General features: G+C 38.8%; 4 protein-coding genes across 9 annotated transcripts; 3 read left to right on the top strand and 1 right to left on the bottom strand.

Moving 5' to 3' along the window:
- Positions 1–5: 5 nt before the first annotated feature.
- tcn2 (transcobalamin II) lies at positions 6–4,176 on the top strand. The gene is made up of 10 exons (XM_067610331.1): positions 6–164; positions 482–549; positions 1,062–1,251; positions 1,374–1,543; positions 2,097–2,249; positions 2,752–2,924; positions 3,030–3,204; positions 3,278–3,458; positions 3,553–3,671; positions 3,795–4,176. The coding sequence occupies exons 2-10, from the start codon at positions 492–494 to the stop codon at positions 3,854–3,856; spliced, it is 1,281 nt and encodes a 426-aa protein (XP_067466432.1). The 5' UTR covers positions 6–164; positions 482–491; the 3' UTR covers positions 3,857–4,176.
- Positions 4,177–5,090: 914 nt separating this feature from the next.
- On the top strand, positions 5,091–9,343 carry dguok (deoxyguanosine kinase). Of its 5 annotated transcripts, none has more exons than XM_067610382.1 (8): positions 5,091–5,203; positions 5,503–5,742; positions 6,843–6,952; positions 7,046–7,245; positions 7,557–7,704; positions 7,807–7,922; positions 8,445–8,544; positions 8,742–9,343. In XM_067610382.1, exons 2-8 carry the CDS (start codon positions 5,517–5,519, stop codon positions 8,766–8,768), a joined length of 927 nt encoding a protein of 308 aa, XP_067466483.1. In that variant the 5' UTR covers positions 5,091–5,203; positions 5,503–5,516; the 3' UTR covers positions 8,769–9,343. The 5 variants fall into 5 exon arrangements, with proteins under 5 accessions (XP_067466483.1, XP_067466500.1, XP_067466477.1 ...); XM_067610399.1 differs by having other exon boundaries at positions 5,550–5,742; XM_067610376.1 differs by lacking the exon at positions 5,091–5,203 and adding an exon at positions 5,218–5,427.
- Positions 9,344–9,732: 389 nt separating this feature from the next.
- On the top strand, positions 9,733–11,782 carry spaw (southpaw). The gene is made up of 3 exons (XM_067576500.1): positions 9,733–10,091; positions 10,521–11,323; positions 11,427–11,782. Exons 1-3 carry the CDS (start codon positions 9,806–9,808, stop codon positions 11,577–11,579), a joined length of 1,242 nt encoding a protein of 413 aa, XP_067432601.1. The 5' UTR covers positions 9,733–9,805; the 3' UTR covers positions 11,580–11,782.
- A 2,677-nt stretch (positions 11,783–14,459) lies between these two features.
- LOC137197190 (eukaryotic translation initiation factor 4E-binding protein 1-like) lies at positions 14,460–19,462 on the bottom strand. 2 transcript variants are annotated; one of them, XM_067610424.1, is made up of 4 exons: positions 19,269–19,462; positions 18,966–19,135; positions 16,242–16,436; positions 14,460–15,121 (listed from the first exon to the last, which is right to left on the bottom strand). In XM_067610424.1, exons 2-4 carry the CDS (start codon positions 19,099–19,101, stop codon positions 15,090–15,092), a joined length of 363 nt encoding a protein of 120 aa, XP_067466525.1. In that variant the 5' UTR covers positions 19,102–19,135; positions 19,269–19,462; the 3' UTR covers positions 14,460–15,089. The 2 variants fall into 2 exon arrangements, with proteins under 2 accessions (XP_067466525.1, XP_067466515.1); XM_067610414.1 differs by having other exon boundaries at positions 18,966–19,461.
- Positions 19,463–19,475: the final 13 nt, after the last annotated feature.

Here is a 19,475-nt window from a genome sequence, read left to right on the forward strand (position 1 = left end):
CTTATGTTCCGACCCACGGCGGTGTTTAAAGGGACTCTCTCGCTTTTTTCATCGATGTGTCATCTCAAATAACGAGTCATGTGACAGTGAAATACTAGAAGCTGTTGTCTCTGCTTGTTCCCTCACTTAGCTTTGAGTCTTGCCTCTGGATTCTCTCTGAGAAGGTAACAAATCATTGTTTACTGCGAAATTCAAAAGACTCACAGGCTTCTTACAATACCGATGTAAAATTATTGTAATAACAGTCTTGTAATATTTACGTAACATCACTGACTAGATAGTTGTGCATTTAATCCATAGGTATATTGCAGTTATTTAAGATTGATTGTTTTTGCAGTTTTTTTGAGTTTGATTGTTCGACATCTGTGTAGTTTCCTTTCTCATGAATATGTGAGTTTTATGATCTCCGTGTCTTACAATACACGTTGCGTTAACGTTTTAGGTCAATGTGTTGATTTATTGTCGCTGTTGCGTTATACAGGTACTCCAGGATGTACTCTTTGGTCATTATCACAGGACTACTGGCTTTTGCCTCCAGTAAGCCATGTGGTAAGTTTTCTTGAAATCCAGCGATCACCAATAATTAAAGTGCTTTTTAAATTCATGACAGTTGTTTGTTTAAACAAACCCCTGACTGACTTCACCAAATCTTTCTCAACTCTGGAAAGAATCCAGTTTAGGGTGGATTGGCTCAGTGGTCTGGACATTCACAGATTTTGCAATTACGTATTTAGGAATTTGAATGGTCTTCATGTTGTTTGCTTATCGAAAAAGTTGTGCAATTGTCATCAGTCATCAGTAATGCAAACGACCTGAACTTAAAGAGAATTATGACACCTTTTTGATCTTCAGTGATGAATATCGCATCAAGAGGAGACATTAGGAATTTGTTTGTTCCTTTGTTTCCTCTTGTGAATGCTGATGCAGCAGTTCCGTCATTTTGCAATGACTTTAAAAGTTCATGTTGATGTCAGCAAGAGAGAGCAAATGAAATATTTTTATGTCAGTGGTCAAACTTTCTGAGCTACTCTTTTTCCTTGAATTTTTTTTTTTTAATCCAGGTACAGCAGGATCCAACAGTGAGCTGCTCCTGTCACTCAATAAGGATCTCCTTCGCTCTCTGGAGAGCCAGACGGGACTTCCCAATCCCAGTGTCCACTTGGCGTTAAGACTTTCAGATAACCACAACCTCGCCAAGGAGGGTGAACACCTGAACAAACTGAAAAGTCATTTGCACAATGACATTCAAAAGTAATTGTTTCTAATTATTGTGTCAAAACAAATGTAATGCTATTTAAAATCTGTATATCCATTGAATGAATCTTTCTCCTTGATGTTCTTGCCTGAACCTCAGTCTGCTGTGTCTTCCTCAGCTCTCTCACCAACAGCCAGTCTGTGGTTGGACAGTTGGCTCTGTACACTCTGGCTTTGAAGTCTTCCTGCTATGACCTCAACACAATCACCTTCACCGTCAGTGACAAGCGTGAGACGCTGCTGACACACCTGAAGAACCAGATGGAACAAGAAAAACAGCACATTGCATGTACGTTTTCTCCTGACCTTTTGTGTGTAAATGAATTGTATATGTGTACTTGTTTGCAAACTCAATTGCCTCAAATTGCCCCTCAAGGGACGAATCAAGTATTTTGAATTGAACTGAAGGCCAACAGATGTCATAAAGGGCTGTTCATCAGTCTGTTCCTTTCATATTGTGCTACAAAATGAGTTCAAAGTTTCTTTATTGAGGATACTTATTCAGAAAGAAAACGAAAAGATATTTGGAATCCACTTTAACTCAAAAGGATTCAAAACTTTATGATTTCTTTCTTTCATATTTCATATTCTACAGGCAGACACTGTTAATACATTATCTCTTCATAGAATTCAGCAGCACAGAGCAGATTACTTTTCAGTCACTGACATAACCATTTTTATTTCAGTTTGAACAGACCCTTTTTTTCCCTCATTGTAGTAACCTTGCAGTGGCATTGGAGAAAAAAGCACATACCAAAATACCATTTAATGACTTAAACATTGTCATGAAGTCATGTTCTAATATCTTTTGGTTTCTTTTATTTCTTCTCTACTGTACGCAGTCAGCCACCGCCCTTTGACCAATTATTACCAGTACTCTCTGGGTGTGCTTGCTCTGTGTGCGAGCGGCGTCAGGGTCAACAACCATGTCAGCAACAAGCTCATCAAGGCAGTAGAACATGAACACTTCAAACATGGAGACAACGAGAGCATAGGTGAGTAAAAACTCCTCTGAAGGTTTTCTTTTAGCTGTTAAAATAAGTAAGAAATCAGTTATTTCCAGTCACTATGTGTCAATTCTTATGATATAAATTCTCAGTAAGATGTATGGTAGCCTACTTACCACTAAGATTGTTAATAGTTAATGTAGGAAAACTACATCCTAAACATGACATGGTTAGTTTCTATGTGGTTTCATACACATTGTATGCACATGCACACACAAAAGAGATCCTTACTATGATCCTTGAAGACCGTAACATCTGGAGTCGTAAAACAACCGTGCTCTATACTTTTGATTGGTCTGTAAATTAAGATGTAGTCTTATGAAGTGATCTGTACGTAGTCCTTAGCTTCAGTCCTGTTAATTCCACCAATATGTTTGTACATGAGAGGAATCGAGGGGTCTCACTGTCAAACAGCTCAGTTACTTGTTTTGTTTTTCTTGTGATTCGAATTAAACTGTCCTTCAATCTGTCCAAAATGCATATTTTATAGATACCTATGCCATGGCGGGAATGGCCCTCCAGTGTGTGAAGGAGTCTGGTTCCCATGTGCAGAATGCTGTTCAGCTTGACACAGCCCTCACCAAGATCAAGCAGAAGCTCTTTGCTGGGCAAAAGTCAGATGGTCATATAGGCAATGAGTTCAGCACAGGCCTGGCAGTGCAAGTAAGGAACTTTTTACTTTTTTCGTATGTCTTCCCTTCTCTTCCTCCGCTTGAAACCCAATGAAATAAAATCTTTTCAGCCTAAATATTATGTGTTGTGTTTAAGGCATTATTGGCAATGGGGAGCCAGGTTGCAGAGTGCGCTGCTTCAATGGAAGCCATGAGGACAGATGCCAGAAGCAACACGTACCACAACCCCATGGCTATATCTCAGATTCTGCCAGCTCTTCAGCAGAAATCCTACCTGGCAGTTAAAAGCAAGGAGTGCCTCGTTGAAAATGGTATGTGCAATATTATTTCTTACCTCTGTGGTGATTTCAGGTTGTGTCTGTAACTGTATTTGTCTTTTTACAGACTCTCTGATGCTGGAGCCCATGGATACTGTGGTGGTTTTACCAAGCGAGACTAAAGTGGCCGTGACAGTGGATGTGGTGACATCCAGCGGGGCAACTGCTAGTTACTCTGTTATTGTACCAAAGGGCAGCTCTCTGTTGGAGGCCCTCATGCTCCTCAAGGAGAACTATCCTGACTTTGTGTGAGTCCATATAATTTTGCATTTTAGTTTTTGTCTAAGTTCACGCAAATTGTATGATTGCGAGCAGTGAGTGATCTTTGATGCTGTGTGGCAGGTTTGAGACGGAAACCAGCCTGTGGGGACCTTTCTTAAGTGTGGTGAATGGAGAGCAGGCCAGACAGAGTGACCGCAGATACTGGCACCTCTCCTCTGGTGACAAAGGGCTCACTGAGGGTGAGGAAACACACACAAACACACACACGCAAATATTATATTGTAAATTGCTAAGAGAGCTTATTTTTTTGATCTGCTGCTTCAGTTTCATGTTGGTTAAACAATGCTTCTTTTTTCTTTCAGGTATCAGTGATTACAAGATTGAGGCAGCTCAGACGATCACCATCAAAAACACAAGCTACTGAGAGCGAAATCAATCACTACTGATGCAACAGTGATCGATGTAGATCAAAAGATTCTTGATTTTATTCTGTCCTTTGTTGTTTTAAGCGATGATTTTGCTTAAATTGTCAGTTGCCATTATCTGTGATATCATTGTAATTTAGAACAAACTGAATAGACTATGCTGTGAATATTGTAAAAGCAAAGCAAATTGTAACAGTCTTATGTTAAGATTAAATTAGTGCAAAATGTATATTCAAATATATTACAAACTGTGATTTTTTAAACAAATAAAATGTGATGTGATAGGTTGTTAAATAAAGAGTTTTTAGAGTTTTAAAAAGGTTTGAATTTGTCTTCAAAACATGGTGGAATTATAATTTTAAGAAATTAAAGTAAATTAAATTATTGGATCATATTTACTACTACTACCACTACTACTTTAGAAAGTAAATGCTAATTACAATCATGCAACTTTTGTGTTTATGGATTGAGGATGATGTGTGTGTGAACTTTGTCACAGATAACACAGGCTGGTGCTCATGGAGATCCAGACAGTTTCATTTACCATTTGTTTGATGGTGAAATTACATATGATTTCTATGGTTATAGCAAACAGTCTCATGCAGATTGTTCCAGTTTGAAAAGTTCTTTGATTGGTTGACAGACGTTCAAGATGATACCCAAGGGATAAAACGCTGGATGTCTTCAAAGTGTACTTGTGTCAGCATTCTGTGACGAGGCCATTATCACTTTTGTTTTGATGGCTGGGTTAATCTTGTATCCTAAAAACCCTAAAACTGCATTTCTATGCCACATCAAAATGCATTTCTTTGTAGAGAAAAGTCAAAGAGATCAACAAAGCATGATCCTGAGATAAACAATCAATTAATATAAACCGAAAGTAAGAATTATACAGCTTGAAGATTCATAGTCGAATGATGTTTAATGTCGCAGGGTAAGACCATAGACTGTTGTTTGTGTGTGTGTGTACATATATATAATACTTTGTATAATATGGGTAAAACGTTCATGGCGTCATGGATCACAGAATCTGAGTCAAAGTCGAAATACTTCCTGTTACACGAACTGTCACGACCACAAACTTAGCTAAGTTTACACACAGTACAACACAGTACAATCAATATAACAAATATCTGACATTTAAAAAACACATTTTCGTTTAAAAAATATTCTATCTTCTTTTTGATTTGTCGAAAGGCTTTTATTGCGAAAATACGAACTATGTGTACCGGAAGTGCTTTTGGTTGCTACTGTGCGTAGCATTAGGTCACTCCTTTCATTCACTTATTTAAGTAATTTTAACCATAAGCAGCAAACATACGAAAGGCGAAAGTGCGAGCGCCCAAGTAACAATTTGATTGAGTTTGTGAATTGTAAATTTAGCTTTAAGACGATTATTCATCATGAAATGTTAGGTGACATCATGGAGAAGATGAGCTAATGTTAGCTAAGCAAGGATGTATGAAGGGAACACGAGCTTGTAAACACGAGCAATGCAAAATAACTGCTCATTAACATTAGGAAGTATACTAAGGTGCTAATTAATGCGATAATCCACATTTTATTGTAGGTATGTCTGTCATGATGTCTGCACTATATCGATGCGTTTTGTTAAACCGGGTTACTAAATCTAAAACCCACACAGGTCTGGTACAGGCTATGAAATTTGGATACAATGCGCCTCCTCCACAGTTGAAAACATCCGAGAGTTTCCTGCGAGCTGCAGTCAAAGCCATGATCCAGCCAACAAAAAGCTTACGTAACACTACTATGGCTCATAAGGCAGGGAAGCAAAGTTTTTCCTGCCCAAGGTGTCTGTCAAGTACAGCTTCATCTAAGGATGGAAAAACTCGAGTGAAGAGAGTTTCTATCGAGGGGAACATTGGTAAGATCAGAGTATCTGCGCAGTATTTTAAACTTAAACATAGAGACCAAATGTACTGTAATAATACACACTGTTTGTGGCAATGCATGTACAGTAGAGTGGTTGAGTATTGAGAGTACTGAGACCTTTTACTTAAAGATCCCCTCCAGACATGTATGAATATGCAAATATTTTTCATTTCAAAAGTTTTCCTGCTGGACGCAAGATGTCTCCTACTTCACCGTAAAGTCAATTTTCAGTGTGTGTGCACTGGAGGCTTCAAGTTTCTACTTTACACTTGTGTAAGCTGAATATTGGACCACAATTAGCTCCAAGCTCTTTGTTATGGCACAAGTCATGCTTGTGGGTCCACCCTTTAAAATCAGATTTTTCAATGAGCTCAGAGAAACCTTTCCACTTTCAGCAGATAAATGTGAAAACAGCCTTCAAGTGTCAATCTCTGCACATACATCATTCTGCACAGTGAAGCTCATACATCCAACTGTAGGAACAAGAAGAAAAGCATGTTTTTGAGTGGAGGACAATTTTAAATAAAACTATCAATACCACAATATGAAAATACTCCATTACAAGTTAAAGTATTAATTGCAAAATTTACTTAAAGTATCAATATCAATATGATACTTAAAGAATAAATTGGCCCCTTGCTAGGGCTGCAACTAACGATAATTTTCACTATCGATCATTTTCTTGATGAGTGGATTGATTGTTTAGTCAATGAAATGTTAAAACGATGTGAAAAAATGTAATTTATAATTTCCCAGAGGTCACAATGATGTCTTCAAGTTGCTTGTTTTGTCTATCTAATATTCTAAAAAGTTAAGATAATAATAATAACTGTCATAATGACAAGGAAAAAAGCAAATCTTCACATTTAAAAATTAGAAAAACGTAGCTAGTAACTTTAGCAGTGAAATAAATTGTAGCAGAATAGGAAGTAAAATATTTCCCTCTGAAATGTAGTGGAGTAAAAGTAAAAAGTTGCATAAATTGGAAATACTCAAGTAAAGTACAAAATTGTACTTAAGTACAGTACTTGAGTAAATGTACTTAGTTTCTTTCCACCACTGATACAGTACTTATGTTCTCTTATATATCAGCTGTTGGAAAGTCGACCTTTGCAAGACTCTTGAAATCAGCTTGTCCAGACTGGGAGGTGGTGGCAGAACCTGTCAGCAAGTGGCAGAACATTGAAAGTGGGACCTCGCAGGTGTGCACATTTCCTCACCTTTAAAACTGCTCACAGCAAGTATCAAATGAGAGCAAGCTGACTGTATCTTATCTCGATTGCTTTCATTCGCAGGGGGCAGATGCATCCCCCCAGACGACAGTGAGCAACCTGCTAGAGATGATGTACCAGGACCCCCAGCGCTGGTCCTACACATTCCAGACGTATTCCTGCATGAGTCGGCTGAGAACACAGCTGCAGCCTCCTCCAGCTCACCTGATCAGCTCAGAGGGAACACCCGTCCAGGTGTATGAGCGTTCGGTCTACAGCGACAGGTGAGTGACTCCGGTAATCATGACCGGGAAGTTAGAAACTCCTTTTCTTGCTCCATTTATTTTGTGCATTCATAATCCTTCCATATGTGCAAGAATGTGTCAAAATCGCGTTTAGTCAAGCAAATAATTCCTACCAGAGTGAGGCAGGGACTTACTCTAATGTTAGAAATTTAACATGTTGTCACCACATTATTAGTGTTGTTACTAAACAACACTGTGTTTGGTGGACTATTATCATTATTATTATTATTATGAAAGTTTTTGAGGAAATACATTCTTGTAAAATTGTCTTTGACGCTCTTTCCTGTCAGATACATCTTCGCCCTGAACATGTTTGAGCTCGGTTGTATCAACGCTACAGAGTGGGCCGTCTACCAGGACTGGCACTCTCTGCTTGTGGAACAGTTTGGACACCAGGTGGAGCTGGAGGGCATCATCTACCTCAGAGCCCAGCCAGAGGTTTGCACAAAGGAGATTTCATAGTTTGCATTCAAGGGATACAAGAGATACATGAATCTTGTACACAAAAAAGGTGACATGGTACTTTTGTGAATTTTTCAGAAATGTATGGAGCGCCTGGAGCACCGGGGAAGAGCAGAGGAGAAGGGGGTGAAACTTGACTATCTGAATAAGCTGCACATTCAACATGAGAAGTGGCTTGTTGAGAAGAGCACTGAGTGAGTGTTAATGGGATCACGTCTGTGTTGCGTGTGTCTTTTAGATCTTTATGTTTTGAATAAGACTGTTTCTGGTGACCACTGCTGAAATGCAAAAAAATCATCAAAGACCTAATCTTCTCAACATGGCCTCAGTGGTCAGGGAGGATACACTGAGCTGATACAATCAGATGGCTTCTGTAAATGCCATCTGAGACCTGTTGTGCACAGTTTTTATATGTATAAATGTAAAGAAACGTAAGTATCCAGCTCATATGACCTTTAAATTGTTCTACCGGAATCTGGTATGAAATATTTAAACAAATTGAATTTTAAAAGTGAAATGAATAACAGCAGTTTAGGCACAGCCATCATACTACTGGATGCTCTGAGTCTTGTTCAACAATCACCATTTCGAATGCCATTCCTCACAGCTGTTTTTTGCTTGGCTGTGAACAGGTGACTGTCGGCAGTGTGTGGTCTGGGGACTTCAGGCTGTTACCTTGACGCAGAGTCTAATACAGCTTGTTTCTCTCCTTTCAGAATACATTTTGAGAAGTTGAAACACATACCTGTGTTACAACTCGATGCCGGCGTGGAGTTTCAGAGTGACCCAGAGGCACGGGAGCAATTTATAACACAGGTGTGTTTATCTAGTGCACTTTGACATAATAGCTGCTGTGCAGGCGTTAACCACATGAGGGCCCTCTCCTCATGTTTGAGACCTAATTTTTTAACTCTTGTCTTTGATCCAATGAGAACTTATTCCACTGGTACATTTCTCTGTTTCTGGATGTGTTTTTGATCCATTGTGATCCTAAAGTTCCTTTTCATACACAGGTGAAGAACTTCTTTAATGCTTTATGAGAAGACACTCATCAGCTACCATCAACAGTGGGAAACAGACCAGTTAGACCTCAGTCATTCTCAAGTTTCTTAACTGACATTAATAAATATGAGCCTCATCTAGCATGGAGCAACTATAGACTACTAAAAATGTTATCTCTTATTGATAAGCTGCTGTTTCTATAGGACCATGCTCAATGAAACACACAGATCATTGTTGCTAGTTGAATGTGGTACTGCTAAGGGGTTCAACTTTAAGATTGTTACATTTTTTTCCGTTTTTTTTGTTTGCTTGGTTGTATTTTAGATATACTGGGTAGTTATAAAGTTTCTTCTTCTACTGTACTGTTTATTCTACTTGGAATTTTAGGAACAAATGTTCACCCTCATACAATAATGCACATTGCTGAGTGATTGAAACACTGAACGATTAAGTGATTTTAATATATAGCATGTGTAACCTGTAAACAAATACTGTACTTTTACTACTATGGAGACAGTTTACTTGACATTCCTCACTGACTGGAACAAGCAAATACAGCAGATATTGTTGCTCTTGAAATATGTTAATAAATAAAAACCTTTCTAAAATTTGAGATGTACTGTCCATTTTATTATCACATATTTTCTAAAGTTTTGTCTTTTTTTTCTTAGTTCCCTTATTTGTGCAATTTGTGTTACACCCATCACTTGTTATATACAGTAAGGTGCTAATTTGCTGTACAGCATTTTAAGTGTTATTTGTTAACTGATTTTTACATCTCAATGGGATTAAGCTCCTCAATGAATATAAAAGCTGAGGCAGTTTGACAGGACAATGACCTTGGCTAAATGTTTTCTTTTTTTCTGGCCCTCTGATGTGCTCTGGTGATCAGAGGGACTGTTCAGATGCCTGAAGTGGTCAGGGGTCATCAAAGGGCAGCTGTCCACTATAAAGGGGCCTGTCTGGAGCTCTGTCTGCACACAGCATCATTTCAGCCTGAGACCAGCTGGAGGAAGGAAGGGGATCTTTGCCTCTCTTATTTTTGTTAAGAGGTTTTGTTTGAGTTTCAGCAGAAATGGAAGATAGAGTCCAGACGGTTTTCTGCATGCTCCTTCTTTGCTGTTTTGGAGTTGTCTTCTCTGCTCAGGGCCGCAGATATCACACAGGCCTTGAGGCCAGTTTAGCATTCAGAAATCTCTCTTTTAATCATCACAGCAGATACCCTCTGTACATGATGCAGCTGTACCGCTCCTTCAGGACTGCTGATTCCTCATCGTCAGTAGCTGTCAACACTGTTACTATACCGGGAGACAACCTGTCAGCACACAATTCTGACTCCGTCTTAAATCTTATGGCAAAAGGTGAGTAAACTTAATTGTGTCTGTATGGTACATTTAAAACTAATCTATATGGTTTTAATGTGTTTTTTACATTTACCACTGGATATAAACTATGTTGTATACTGTATATGTTAGTTTATCCTCAGCATGCTCCGTCCTCCAGCAGCTCTTTGGTTGGTGCGCTATCTGTGTTATCAGACCCTCCCTTTTTACAACCCAGCAAGTGTCAAAATGCTTATTCGACTTTAAAGGCTTTCTCTGTTTTATGTGAGAGGGTGTGTATATTAGCCCTCAGACGGCCTTGCACAGGGGGGTTCAATACACATCCTGTCCTGTTCACCCTCCCACCCCAGTGTTTTGACATTTGTCCAGGGATCTGGTTTACCCAGAATCACCAAGACGGCTGACTGCTGTGTGAGTTTCCATTTACATGTTTTGTCTCATTTTTAGGTTGCCATCAAGTGGGTGAGAGATGGACAGTCGTGGTTGACATGTCATCCATCTCTACCAGCGACATGGTCCAGCTGGCAGAGCTTCGGATCAGACTACCAGCTTTCTCTGCCTCTAAGCGTGCCATCGTGGATTTATATCACTCTCGAAAGCAGAGCTGTGACCCGGACAGCACATCATGCCAGGATGAGCACCTTTTCCTGGGGAGCATTGGCATATCACCTAACAGCACAATGTCCGCATGGAAGGTTGTTAATGTGACTGCTCTTTTAAAATACTGGCTGTATCAGGGAGATGGAGTGTCAAGCCAGGAGGCCTCAGGAGAGCCTGAGACAGATGAAGGGAGCGGTGCTCAGGATGAAGGGGAGGCCCTCATCAAGAATCTGGGAAAACAAGACAGAAAAATACATCATCCAACCACAAACCGGGTCATGATGGTGATATTCTTCAAACATAATGTGCGTCAGGAAGGCCAAGCAGCGTATAGTCTCATTCATACAGTGGAGAACTCCAAGTATGTCACTATGGACAGAGCGAGCAGTGACAGTCAGAGTCGACGCCGCAAAAGAAACCGCATGGAGAGGGTGATGGTGGCTGGTGGAGCTGCACCAACTGTGGCACCAGCAGCAGAGGCTGTCCAGCGGCCACTCTGTCGGAAGGTGGACATGTGGGTGGACTTTGACCACATCGGCTGGGACGAGTGGATTGTGCACCCTAAGCGCTTCAATGCATATCGCTGTGAAGGAGAGTGTCCTACACCTCTGGATGATTCCTTCCATCCAACCAACCACGCATACATGCAGGTAAGATAACTTCTTTTTTTTAAATTTAATCCCTCTGATTCCTTGGAATATTACTCAATCTCATGGCTTTGTACAGTTGCTGATTCATTCATTTGTTTTGCAGAGTCTCTTGCGACATCACCAGCCAGAAAGAGTGTCTTGCCCATCCTGTGTGCCAACACGCCTCAGCCCGCTCTCTATGCTGTACTATGAGAACGATGATCTGTCCCTGCGACACCACGTGGACATGATAGTCGAAGAGTGTGGCTGTCACTGACGGCAAACACAAGAGCAAACTCTTAATGGAGCATAATCTTGAACTTTAGTTGAACAAAAGATGACCATAGTTCCTGTTTATTTTCTTTCTCTCCTTTATTTTGGACTGTAAATGACAGGCTATGATGGTGAATGACCCCAAATACACCTCATCCATACCGGGTGGAACACAATATTATACTCTGTCTTTAGTATGGAGAAAGCCTCAAGATGGAAATATTATATGTTTAATCTATTTATATAGTATAATGTATATAATAATGTGTATAATTTTGTACATAAAATATGAAAACTATATTAAAACATTATATTTTGACATGAGAGTTGTGTTTTATGTTTTTTTGAATATCGGGTACTTGAATTTTCTGTCTAGATCGAACCCTGAAAAGTATGTATACTGGAATAAGGTTTTTGAGATAGCAAAATTTTAAATTTACTATTAAAATGTTCAAATGAATTCAGTTAGATGGTTTTTAAAGTCAAATCTTTCAGTGCTATAAAGATTTTACTATAAGATAAGATTCAAACCTTTAAGGCCATTATTTGCTTCTATAAACAACTTTATGATTAGTTATTAATATATATATATATATATATATGACCTTAGTTTGTCAGTTTTTATCTGGATTTAATTTATGTGCTATTGAATCTTCTTTGCAGTAGCTATTATACAAAATGAAATACACATTACTTGTTATGCAGAATCTTCCAGGCTTAACAAAAAGCACTTCTCAGAGGCTCAACCTGCTCATAGATACTCATCTGCATCTTAATCCCACTTGTCTCTTCTGACTAGTGACCAGCGAACATTTCAGTGTATTTGCTCTTCTCAACCCCAATCCACATCTTTAGGCCCGTTACAGTGCACACATCATCAGAAGTCATTAGTGTCCCTTTCTGGTCAGGCTTCTTTTGTTGATTGTGATCAAACATGCAGGCTGAGTAGAACAACACAGAAAAGGCACACTGAAGGATGGATCAATGAGGGGGAGAAAAGTAGTAGCACTTGTTTATTTTGGGGAGGGGGTGTGGGGAGGTGTCAGGAAGCAGAGGTGACAAGGGAAGATTAGACCCCAAACAAACAGAAAGCAGTGGGCGAACGGGGCGAGTGAAAACGTCTGGATGCTGAAGCTACTGTGGAGGAAGGACAGGGTGGACTGGAACTGATCAGATGAAACTGTTCAATCCACACCTCACAACCAACACAAGACCAGACAGAGCTCTGTTGTTACTTTCACTTTTAGTCACCTGATTAATGATAATACCTGAAGAAGTGAGGAGCTTACATTCTCACAGATGTCTTACAGGCCCATGATTATTTATGCTTTGGTTCTGAGTTATAGTGTACAATGTCCGTATTAGGTGAGAGGCCATTTGTAATCATGAAGGTGTGGTGGGACCTTGACACTATTGGTCCAGAAAAGACAACACACAGTAACAGGAGCTTAGTGTCTTCACCTTAAAATCATGTGCGAGTTCTCACACATCCACTCCATCCTGGACAAACATTTCTGTCCAAAACACACTGGTGTTAAGACACTGTCTCACTCTACCACAAATTAAAACTGATGTGCCTCAAAGGTTTGATATTATATTACTCAAAATTCTGTTGTAATCATTTTAATAATGATGTCAGTGCACATCATTATGCCACCAGGAATGTATTTTAGATTTCCTGTATGTAAAACAAACATATGGAAGTTTGCCTTTTTGACACTTTTTACATGTGCCTTTGTGGTGTTGGATATTGTTGGCCTGCTATAGACCAACTACTGCTATTAATCCTTGTGTGTTTTAACTCTTTTTAACATTGTCATATTTGTATTTATAGACTATCTTTATGTGTGTAAATGAATTGTGGATGTGTACTTGAGGGGAAAATTATTTTGAACTAAACTGAATATAGCACATCTGCTGTTGTACTACATTTAATTTTCACACTATCAGTAAAACAGTGAATGGGCACTTTGAAACCATCATCTCACTTGAATCAAAAAATAGTTTTTGCTTTTTTACTTCTCCTATTTATTCTTATTTACAGTCTCCTTCAACACGCACTCGTTAAAGGCAGAAGGACACTAGACTGGTCACCAGTGCACTGCATGCTGAACATAACTGCTCATATTCATACGTGGATGATTAAATGTAAATATTCCACCTGACTCTTCCATCTTTGGAAACTGGAGAGTAGGGAACATTAAAAACATTTACTAAAAGGTTTTGTGAAACACTGTTTAGCTTTGGATGTACAGTGACATCTAGTTCATCCAGTAATTTAGAGGCTTTAAAATAACATGACTCTTGGTGAGCTACTTCACTTTGAGTCTAGAATAATCTGGGCACAGTGAATCAACAAGGTGGCAGGAACAGAAGTGGAAATGTTGCATGATGACATTTCTCCACTGAGGAAGGAAGGAGTTTGTCTCAGCTATGTACAGTTGCATATTGACCCCTCTTTATCCAGGCGGCTGACTGAGGTTATCAGTTGTCAGTGAGCCTCTTGAGGAATTTCACTGATATGACTTGTGCAGAATCAGAGGAGCACAGGAAGCACTACAGGCTGCAAAGCAACCCATCAAAGTCGAGATTTAACATTTAAACATGTTTGATTTACACTTTCTTTCAAATAGAAAACTGTAGATATTAATTAAAAGTCATTGTGTTGTGTTCATCCCATCTTTACTTCTGAATGGATCACTGAAATAACTAAATCTATGGCTTTTCTGCTCTTTCACTGTCCAAGATAATGTGTATTCAGACCAGTGAACTGGCTGAAGTCAGGACCCCAATTACTGTAAAAATACAATCCGCTGACTTGCACTAGACTGACCAGGAACACACCATGAATACACATTGACAAATGCATGACAAAGAGAAGATATTTGTTTTAATGGTGTTTTCTTTAATGTTTTTTGTCGCCCTACAAACCGTGTGAAAATCCGTTTCAAAATTCAACAAAATTATGTTCTACATTCTCTGTATGAAGGTCAAGAACTCGTTTTTAAGAGTACAGTCAAAAATTATACAGTATCTTGAACATTTCAAGGCAATATCTGAGGAGAGGTGTCAGGAAATGTGTGGAAATAAACGCACACTGAGAGACCAATCCTTCTGGAATGGTTATAAAAAAAAAATCAGCAAATTGATTTTTTTCCCCCCTTTGATCTTCATTTTTCATTCATTTACCCCAATTCTTAGGGATGAGGCTTTGTTGGTGTGAAGTACTTCTCAGTGTTAATTTTTAACTTGTAGCCACTACAGGAAGGCACACTTTATGACACAGGATTCATTTTTGAGCCTTGAGGCCGACAGAAAACGTTTCAATACAGATTTGTTCTGTACAAAACAAGCAAAGTAGATTGACAAAGACAGACTTAAAGACACCGGAGATATTGAAGGCGAACCTTCGTCTTCATGGAATGGATGATGGGAAAAGAGAAGGTACTTCTGAGCCTCCCTTCACAGCATCTTGTTGGTAAGTCTGACATCTTAATACTTGTTCCGGCACCACCTAGATATCCATTTCAAACTGTGCATCCTCACCTTAAAAAACAAACAAATACACATATTTCACAAACAGAACCGTAGAAACCCACACAATCAGGATTAATTCTTACCTGTCTCATAAAATAGTGTATTTCTGTGTCAGGAAGACATTCATGTCTGTCAATACCTGCTAAAATATTGTTTAAATGCTTTAAGATGCTGATGAATAAGTTTGCTGCAGTATTATCTCTTATCTTAAGTATTATTAGAGTTATCTGATTTGAAAGGCCATCAAATGTTTATGCCTTTTGAAAACAAAGAACAGAAATATAAATATGTTTTAAATTTATACATTTATGGTCTTGTGTAAGTACTCAGTCAATCCATTTAAAAATAAAAATGAAAGGAAATATGAACGAGAAAACATATCAGGTTCACTTCCTCATTCTCTGAATTGTTGCCCATGTTTTGTTTTGTTTTCAGAGATTAAAACAGGTCAAGTGTTCTGCTTATCGATGGCTGTTTCCCTAGTAGGAGAAACAACCGAGCTTTGTAGGAGCAGTTAAGAATGGAGAAGTCATCTTCTTGTGCTACAACGAAGCTTCTTTGAACAACATGAAAAACATTAACTTCTCCTTTTGAGCAAAACCACGGCCTCCATGACAAGTAAAACTGATGTCTGCAGGACAGTACGTCGCTCGCTATCAGTTGGTTAGGATAAAAATCATTTATTACTCCTCCTAACCAGAAATATGGACATCATGGCTGACAGGAATATGTTGAACAATACAGTGAAACAATATGGCAATTTAGTCTCATTATCAGGCCTCCTTGCATTCTGTGTCTAAAACTACAAACTGGATACCATTATCCATGAAAGACTGAATTGCAGCAATGCAAAAATATTTTGATGACCTAATGGCTACTACTGATACACTTGACATAACCAGGGTGCGATTTACTGGAGGGGAAGTTGAGGATTTCCCCCCATCTGGTCTGCTTCTGCCTGAGTCTGGTCTGAGTTATTTTTAAAAAAAACGTATCCCCCTCATAGTGATTTATGCTGCTTTACCCAGAGACCATATAAATATCTAAAATAAAAATAGCCTATTTAAAAAAATCTAAGGGCTGCAACGCGTTCAGACATGTGTAATGTTTGTCTGAACTGTGAACATACCAGTGTCGTTGCTATCAGGTGCGGTGATGTTGTTGTTGTTGTTCAGTAATTCTCCTTTACGAGCCTTCTCAATGGTGTCTTTGGACGGAGGACTGGTCACCCCTGGAATGTCAGGCAGACCTCGTGGAGGAGTCTTGGCCACTGGAGAGCTGCGACACCCCAGCAGGAACTTTCGGTCATAGATGATCCTGGTACCTGATGTGTGAAGAGACAGAAAAAGAGGACGATGACCATCAGAACTAAGGTTTGGGTACTGATAGAGAACAAGTCAGTTTACACAATACACTAAAATCTGAATAGTTTTTAAGCATATTCCAAAATGCTCTGCTGTATCATAGCAAAAGTGAAGATTTTTTTCATTCAACTAAATAAGTCAAACCTCTCAAATGTGGAATGTAGAGTAGACACGAGCAGTCGTACAAATACTTTGCGTAATGAAACAGTCTAAAATCTGCAAAACTTCTGATTTACATCAGAATATATATGAATAAAATAAAGGCTAAACAAGACTAAAAGTCTGACAAGATTCGAAGGCCAACTTTGGATACTTGCTATCTGTTCGATACTCGGTGCCACAGACCCATTTGAGTGGGTAACAAAATTGTTGTCTGTACAGCCCTGGTGATAACAGGACTAAATAGAGTCTAAGAATGGGCCAAACATAGCTCTTCTCATTTAGAATAAGTTTTTTACTATATTTACAGTATTTCACATTTCATATTGTAATTTTTTATTTATATAGTTATCCACTGTCTTTTGTGGCAGTGGTATTTTTCTCTTTAAATTCTAGTTTTTGACTGTTATGCACTACAACATACTAAGGCATTCCTTGTATGTGTAAACCTACTTAGCAAGAAACCTGTTTCTGATTCTGATAAAAAACACATATAACCAAAGCTAAAATATTAGCAACAGAAAGTAAAATTAAACTGTCACAAGCTATTACTAAATAGGAACTAATAGCTCAGTATTTAACATAAATCAAAATCATGTTAATAATGAATGTGTTGCCAAATGCCAATTATAGCACAAGTTTAACTGAACTGCATCAAAAGACTGACATGACAGTTTTGACAAGGATTCCTTTTTGGGTGTAACCATAGACTGAATGTGGGTCTAATAGGGTTTGTACATCAGCTGCGCATGCAAACATAAATACACACATATACACAACCATGTTTCCATCACTTCAGAGGAAATTACTACATTGACTTACATTTATTTCCTAGAAACATAGCCTGTGTGTAAACAGATTTAAGTCCCCACAACATGAGGAACACCTGGCCCACACCATAGACTGTTTATTAAGTATTTTATAAGACTGTATATAAATATTTATACACACACACCATACAGAGGAGGGGTACCACATGAAGGAGTTCAGATCGTGTTTCATATAAAATGTCCCTTACAAACAAACCTTTACAAAAATTAACCACAAATTAAACATATATCTTTAAAAAAAATATTATTAAAATAACACAGAAAGCACCAATCACAGCTTATTTGTCAGTGACTTGTGGTCGCCAGCAGTAGGTGTCGCTACTGTTCTCATAAATCCAGTGGTGGAAGAAGTATTCAGATCCTTTACTTAAGTAGAAGTACCAATACAACAATGTAAAAATACTTCATTACAAGTTAAAGTCCTGCACAAAAAATCTTAAATAAAAGTACATAAGTATTAGCAGCTTGATGTAGTTAAAGCTGGAGGTGGAGCTAGTTTCAACTACTTTATATACAGTTAATTAGTTTAGTGCAGTGGGTTCCCAACCTAGGGGTCGGGCCCCTCTAAAGGGTCATCAGATAAATCTGAGGGGTCATAACATGATTAATGGGCGACAAAAGAAGAAAAAACAAAGTTCTGATAAACAAATCTGTTTTCAGTTTGTGGACTTTTCCTCTAATCTTTGATTTTTGGTGAAATATTGGATCATTTGAACATTTACTGAAATGAAACCATGTGAGAAGTTTAGAGGGAAAAATCACTATTTGGTGGAGCTGTTAACAACTCAGACATCTGAAATGTAACCCCGACTACACACTGCTTTTTGTAAGATGTCAAAAGCCAAAAAGGTTGGAAACCACTAGTTTAATCTTTAACAATGTGTTGTATTTTAAAAGGTTGTTATATTATCCATTGTGTCAAATATTAATCCGAAAAGTAACTAAAGCTGTCAAATACATGTAGTGGAGTAGAAAGTACAATATTTACCTCTGAAATGTAGTGGAGTGGAAATATAAAGTAGCATCAAACGGAAATACTAAAGTAATGTACAAGTACCTCACAATTGTACTTAAGTACAGTACTCGAGTAAATGTACTTTGTTATTTTCCACCACTGCATAAATCAGCTGATCCAGCCCACCATCATAAAACCCCAAACCGCATCTCAATTAATAGGAAAGCACCTCAGTAACGAGAGAATCTAATAATACCTACATGCGGTGGATCACAGCTTATGTTTATGTCTGCAGTCAGTCAGTGTTTATTTCTCCTGTCTCACCAACCAAACACACACATGCTAGTTAGCGTTAGCAGCTAACTTCAGCTAGCAGCTGTTTGTGCAGCGGCGTTTGACAGCAGCCGACCTCATGGAGTTAGCATGAAAACTCTCCCCACTTACTGACAATACAGATGCTTGCTAGACAAGAGTATAAAACACATACAGTCGTGGGTAAGTCTTCGCCACACACATGTAAATACAACACAAACAACGGTACGTACCACCCGGGGTAGTGCTGAACAGAGTCCCCCCGGGAGTAGTGGAGTAGTCGTGGGGCATGTGCTCCGCGTCGCTGATGGTCACCCTCTTGGTCGACGGGATGGCCTTGGCAGTGGTCTTCTGGCAGTCAGTGGACATCTTCTCTCAAGTAAAATAAACTATATCTAGCTAACTAAATAAACAAGAAACAGGCAGAAAGTCCTGTTTGTTTTCCTCCTCTTTTACAAAACAACAAAGCCACACCGCGCCTGCTTCAGATAATGCCTTGGCAGAAGAGAATGGCTCAGATAAATAAACATAAATACCTCTTTTTCATAAGTGCAAATGATGAAAGGTAGTATCTAAATGTGTCATATTACAACATGCACTCTCACACACACACACACACAAAGTGTCCAGGTTCTTTGTTAAAAGGACCTGAGCACACGTTCCTCCACTTCCACTCAGCCTCAACATGCACACAAAACAACACATAGACAGACGCACAGACAGACAGACAGGCTGCAGGGAAA

This window comes from Thunnus thynnus, chromosome 2 (genome assembly GCF_963924715.1).
Source record: "Thunnus thynnus chromosome 2, fThuThy2.1, whole genome shotgun sequence".
NCBI classification, from domain to species: Eukaryota; Metazoa; Chordata; class Actinopteri; order Scombriformes; family Scombridae; genus Thunnus; species Thunnus thynnus.

Coding starts and splice junctions, on each gene's coding strand:
- tcn2 (XM_067610331.1), top strand. CDS start 492: ATGTACTCTTTGGTCATTATCACAGGACTACTGGCTTTTGCCTCCAGT. Junction 1,252..1,373: donor TTGCACAATGACATTCAAAA/GTAATTGTTTCT, acceptor TGTCTTCCTCAG/CTCTCTCACCAACAGCCAGT. Junction 3,459..3,552: donor GAGAACTATCCTGACTTTGT/GTGAGTCCATAT, acceptor GCTGTGTGGCAG/GTTTGAGACGGAAACCAGCC.
- dguok (XM_067610368.1), top strand. CDS start 5,430: ATGTCTGTCATGATGTCTGCACTATATCGATGCGTTTTGTTAAACCGG. Junction 5,743..6,842: donor TTCTATCGAGGGGAACATTG/GTAAGATCAGAG, acceptor CTTATATATCAG/CTGTTGGAAAGTCGACCTTT. Junction 7,923..8,444: donor CTTGTTGAGAAGAGCACTGA/GTGAGTGTTAAT, acceptor CTCTCCTTTCAG/AATACATTTTGAGAAGTTGA.
- spaw (XM_067576500.1), top strand. CDS start 9,806: ATGGAAGATAGAGTCCAGACGGTTTTCTGCATGCTCCTTCTTTGCTGT. Junction 10,092..10,520: donor CTTAAATCTTATGGCAAAAG/GTGAGTAAACTT, acceptor TCTCATTTTTAG/GTTGCCATCAAGTGGGTGAG. Junction 11,324..11,426: donor CCAACCACGCATACATGCAG/GTAAGATAACTT, acceptor TTTGTTTTGCAG/AGTCTCTTGCGACATCACCA.
- LOC137197190 (XM_067610424.1), bottom strand. CDS start 19,101: ATGTCCACTGACTGCCAGAAGACCACTGCCAAGGCCATCCCGTCGACC. Junction 16,437..18,965: donor GTTCAGCACTACCCCGGGTG/GTACGTACCGTT, acceptor TTCACACATCAG/GTACCAGGATCATCTATGAC. Junction 15,122..16,241: donor ACCTGATAGCAACGACACTG/GTATGTTCACAG, acceptor TTGTTTTTTAAG/GTGAGGATGCACAGTTTGAA.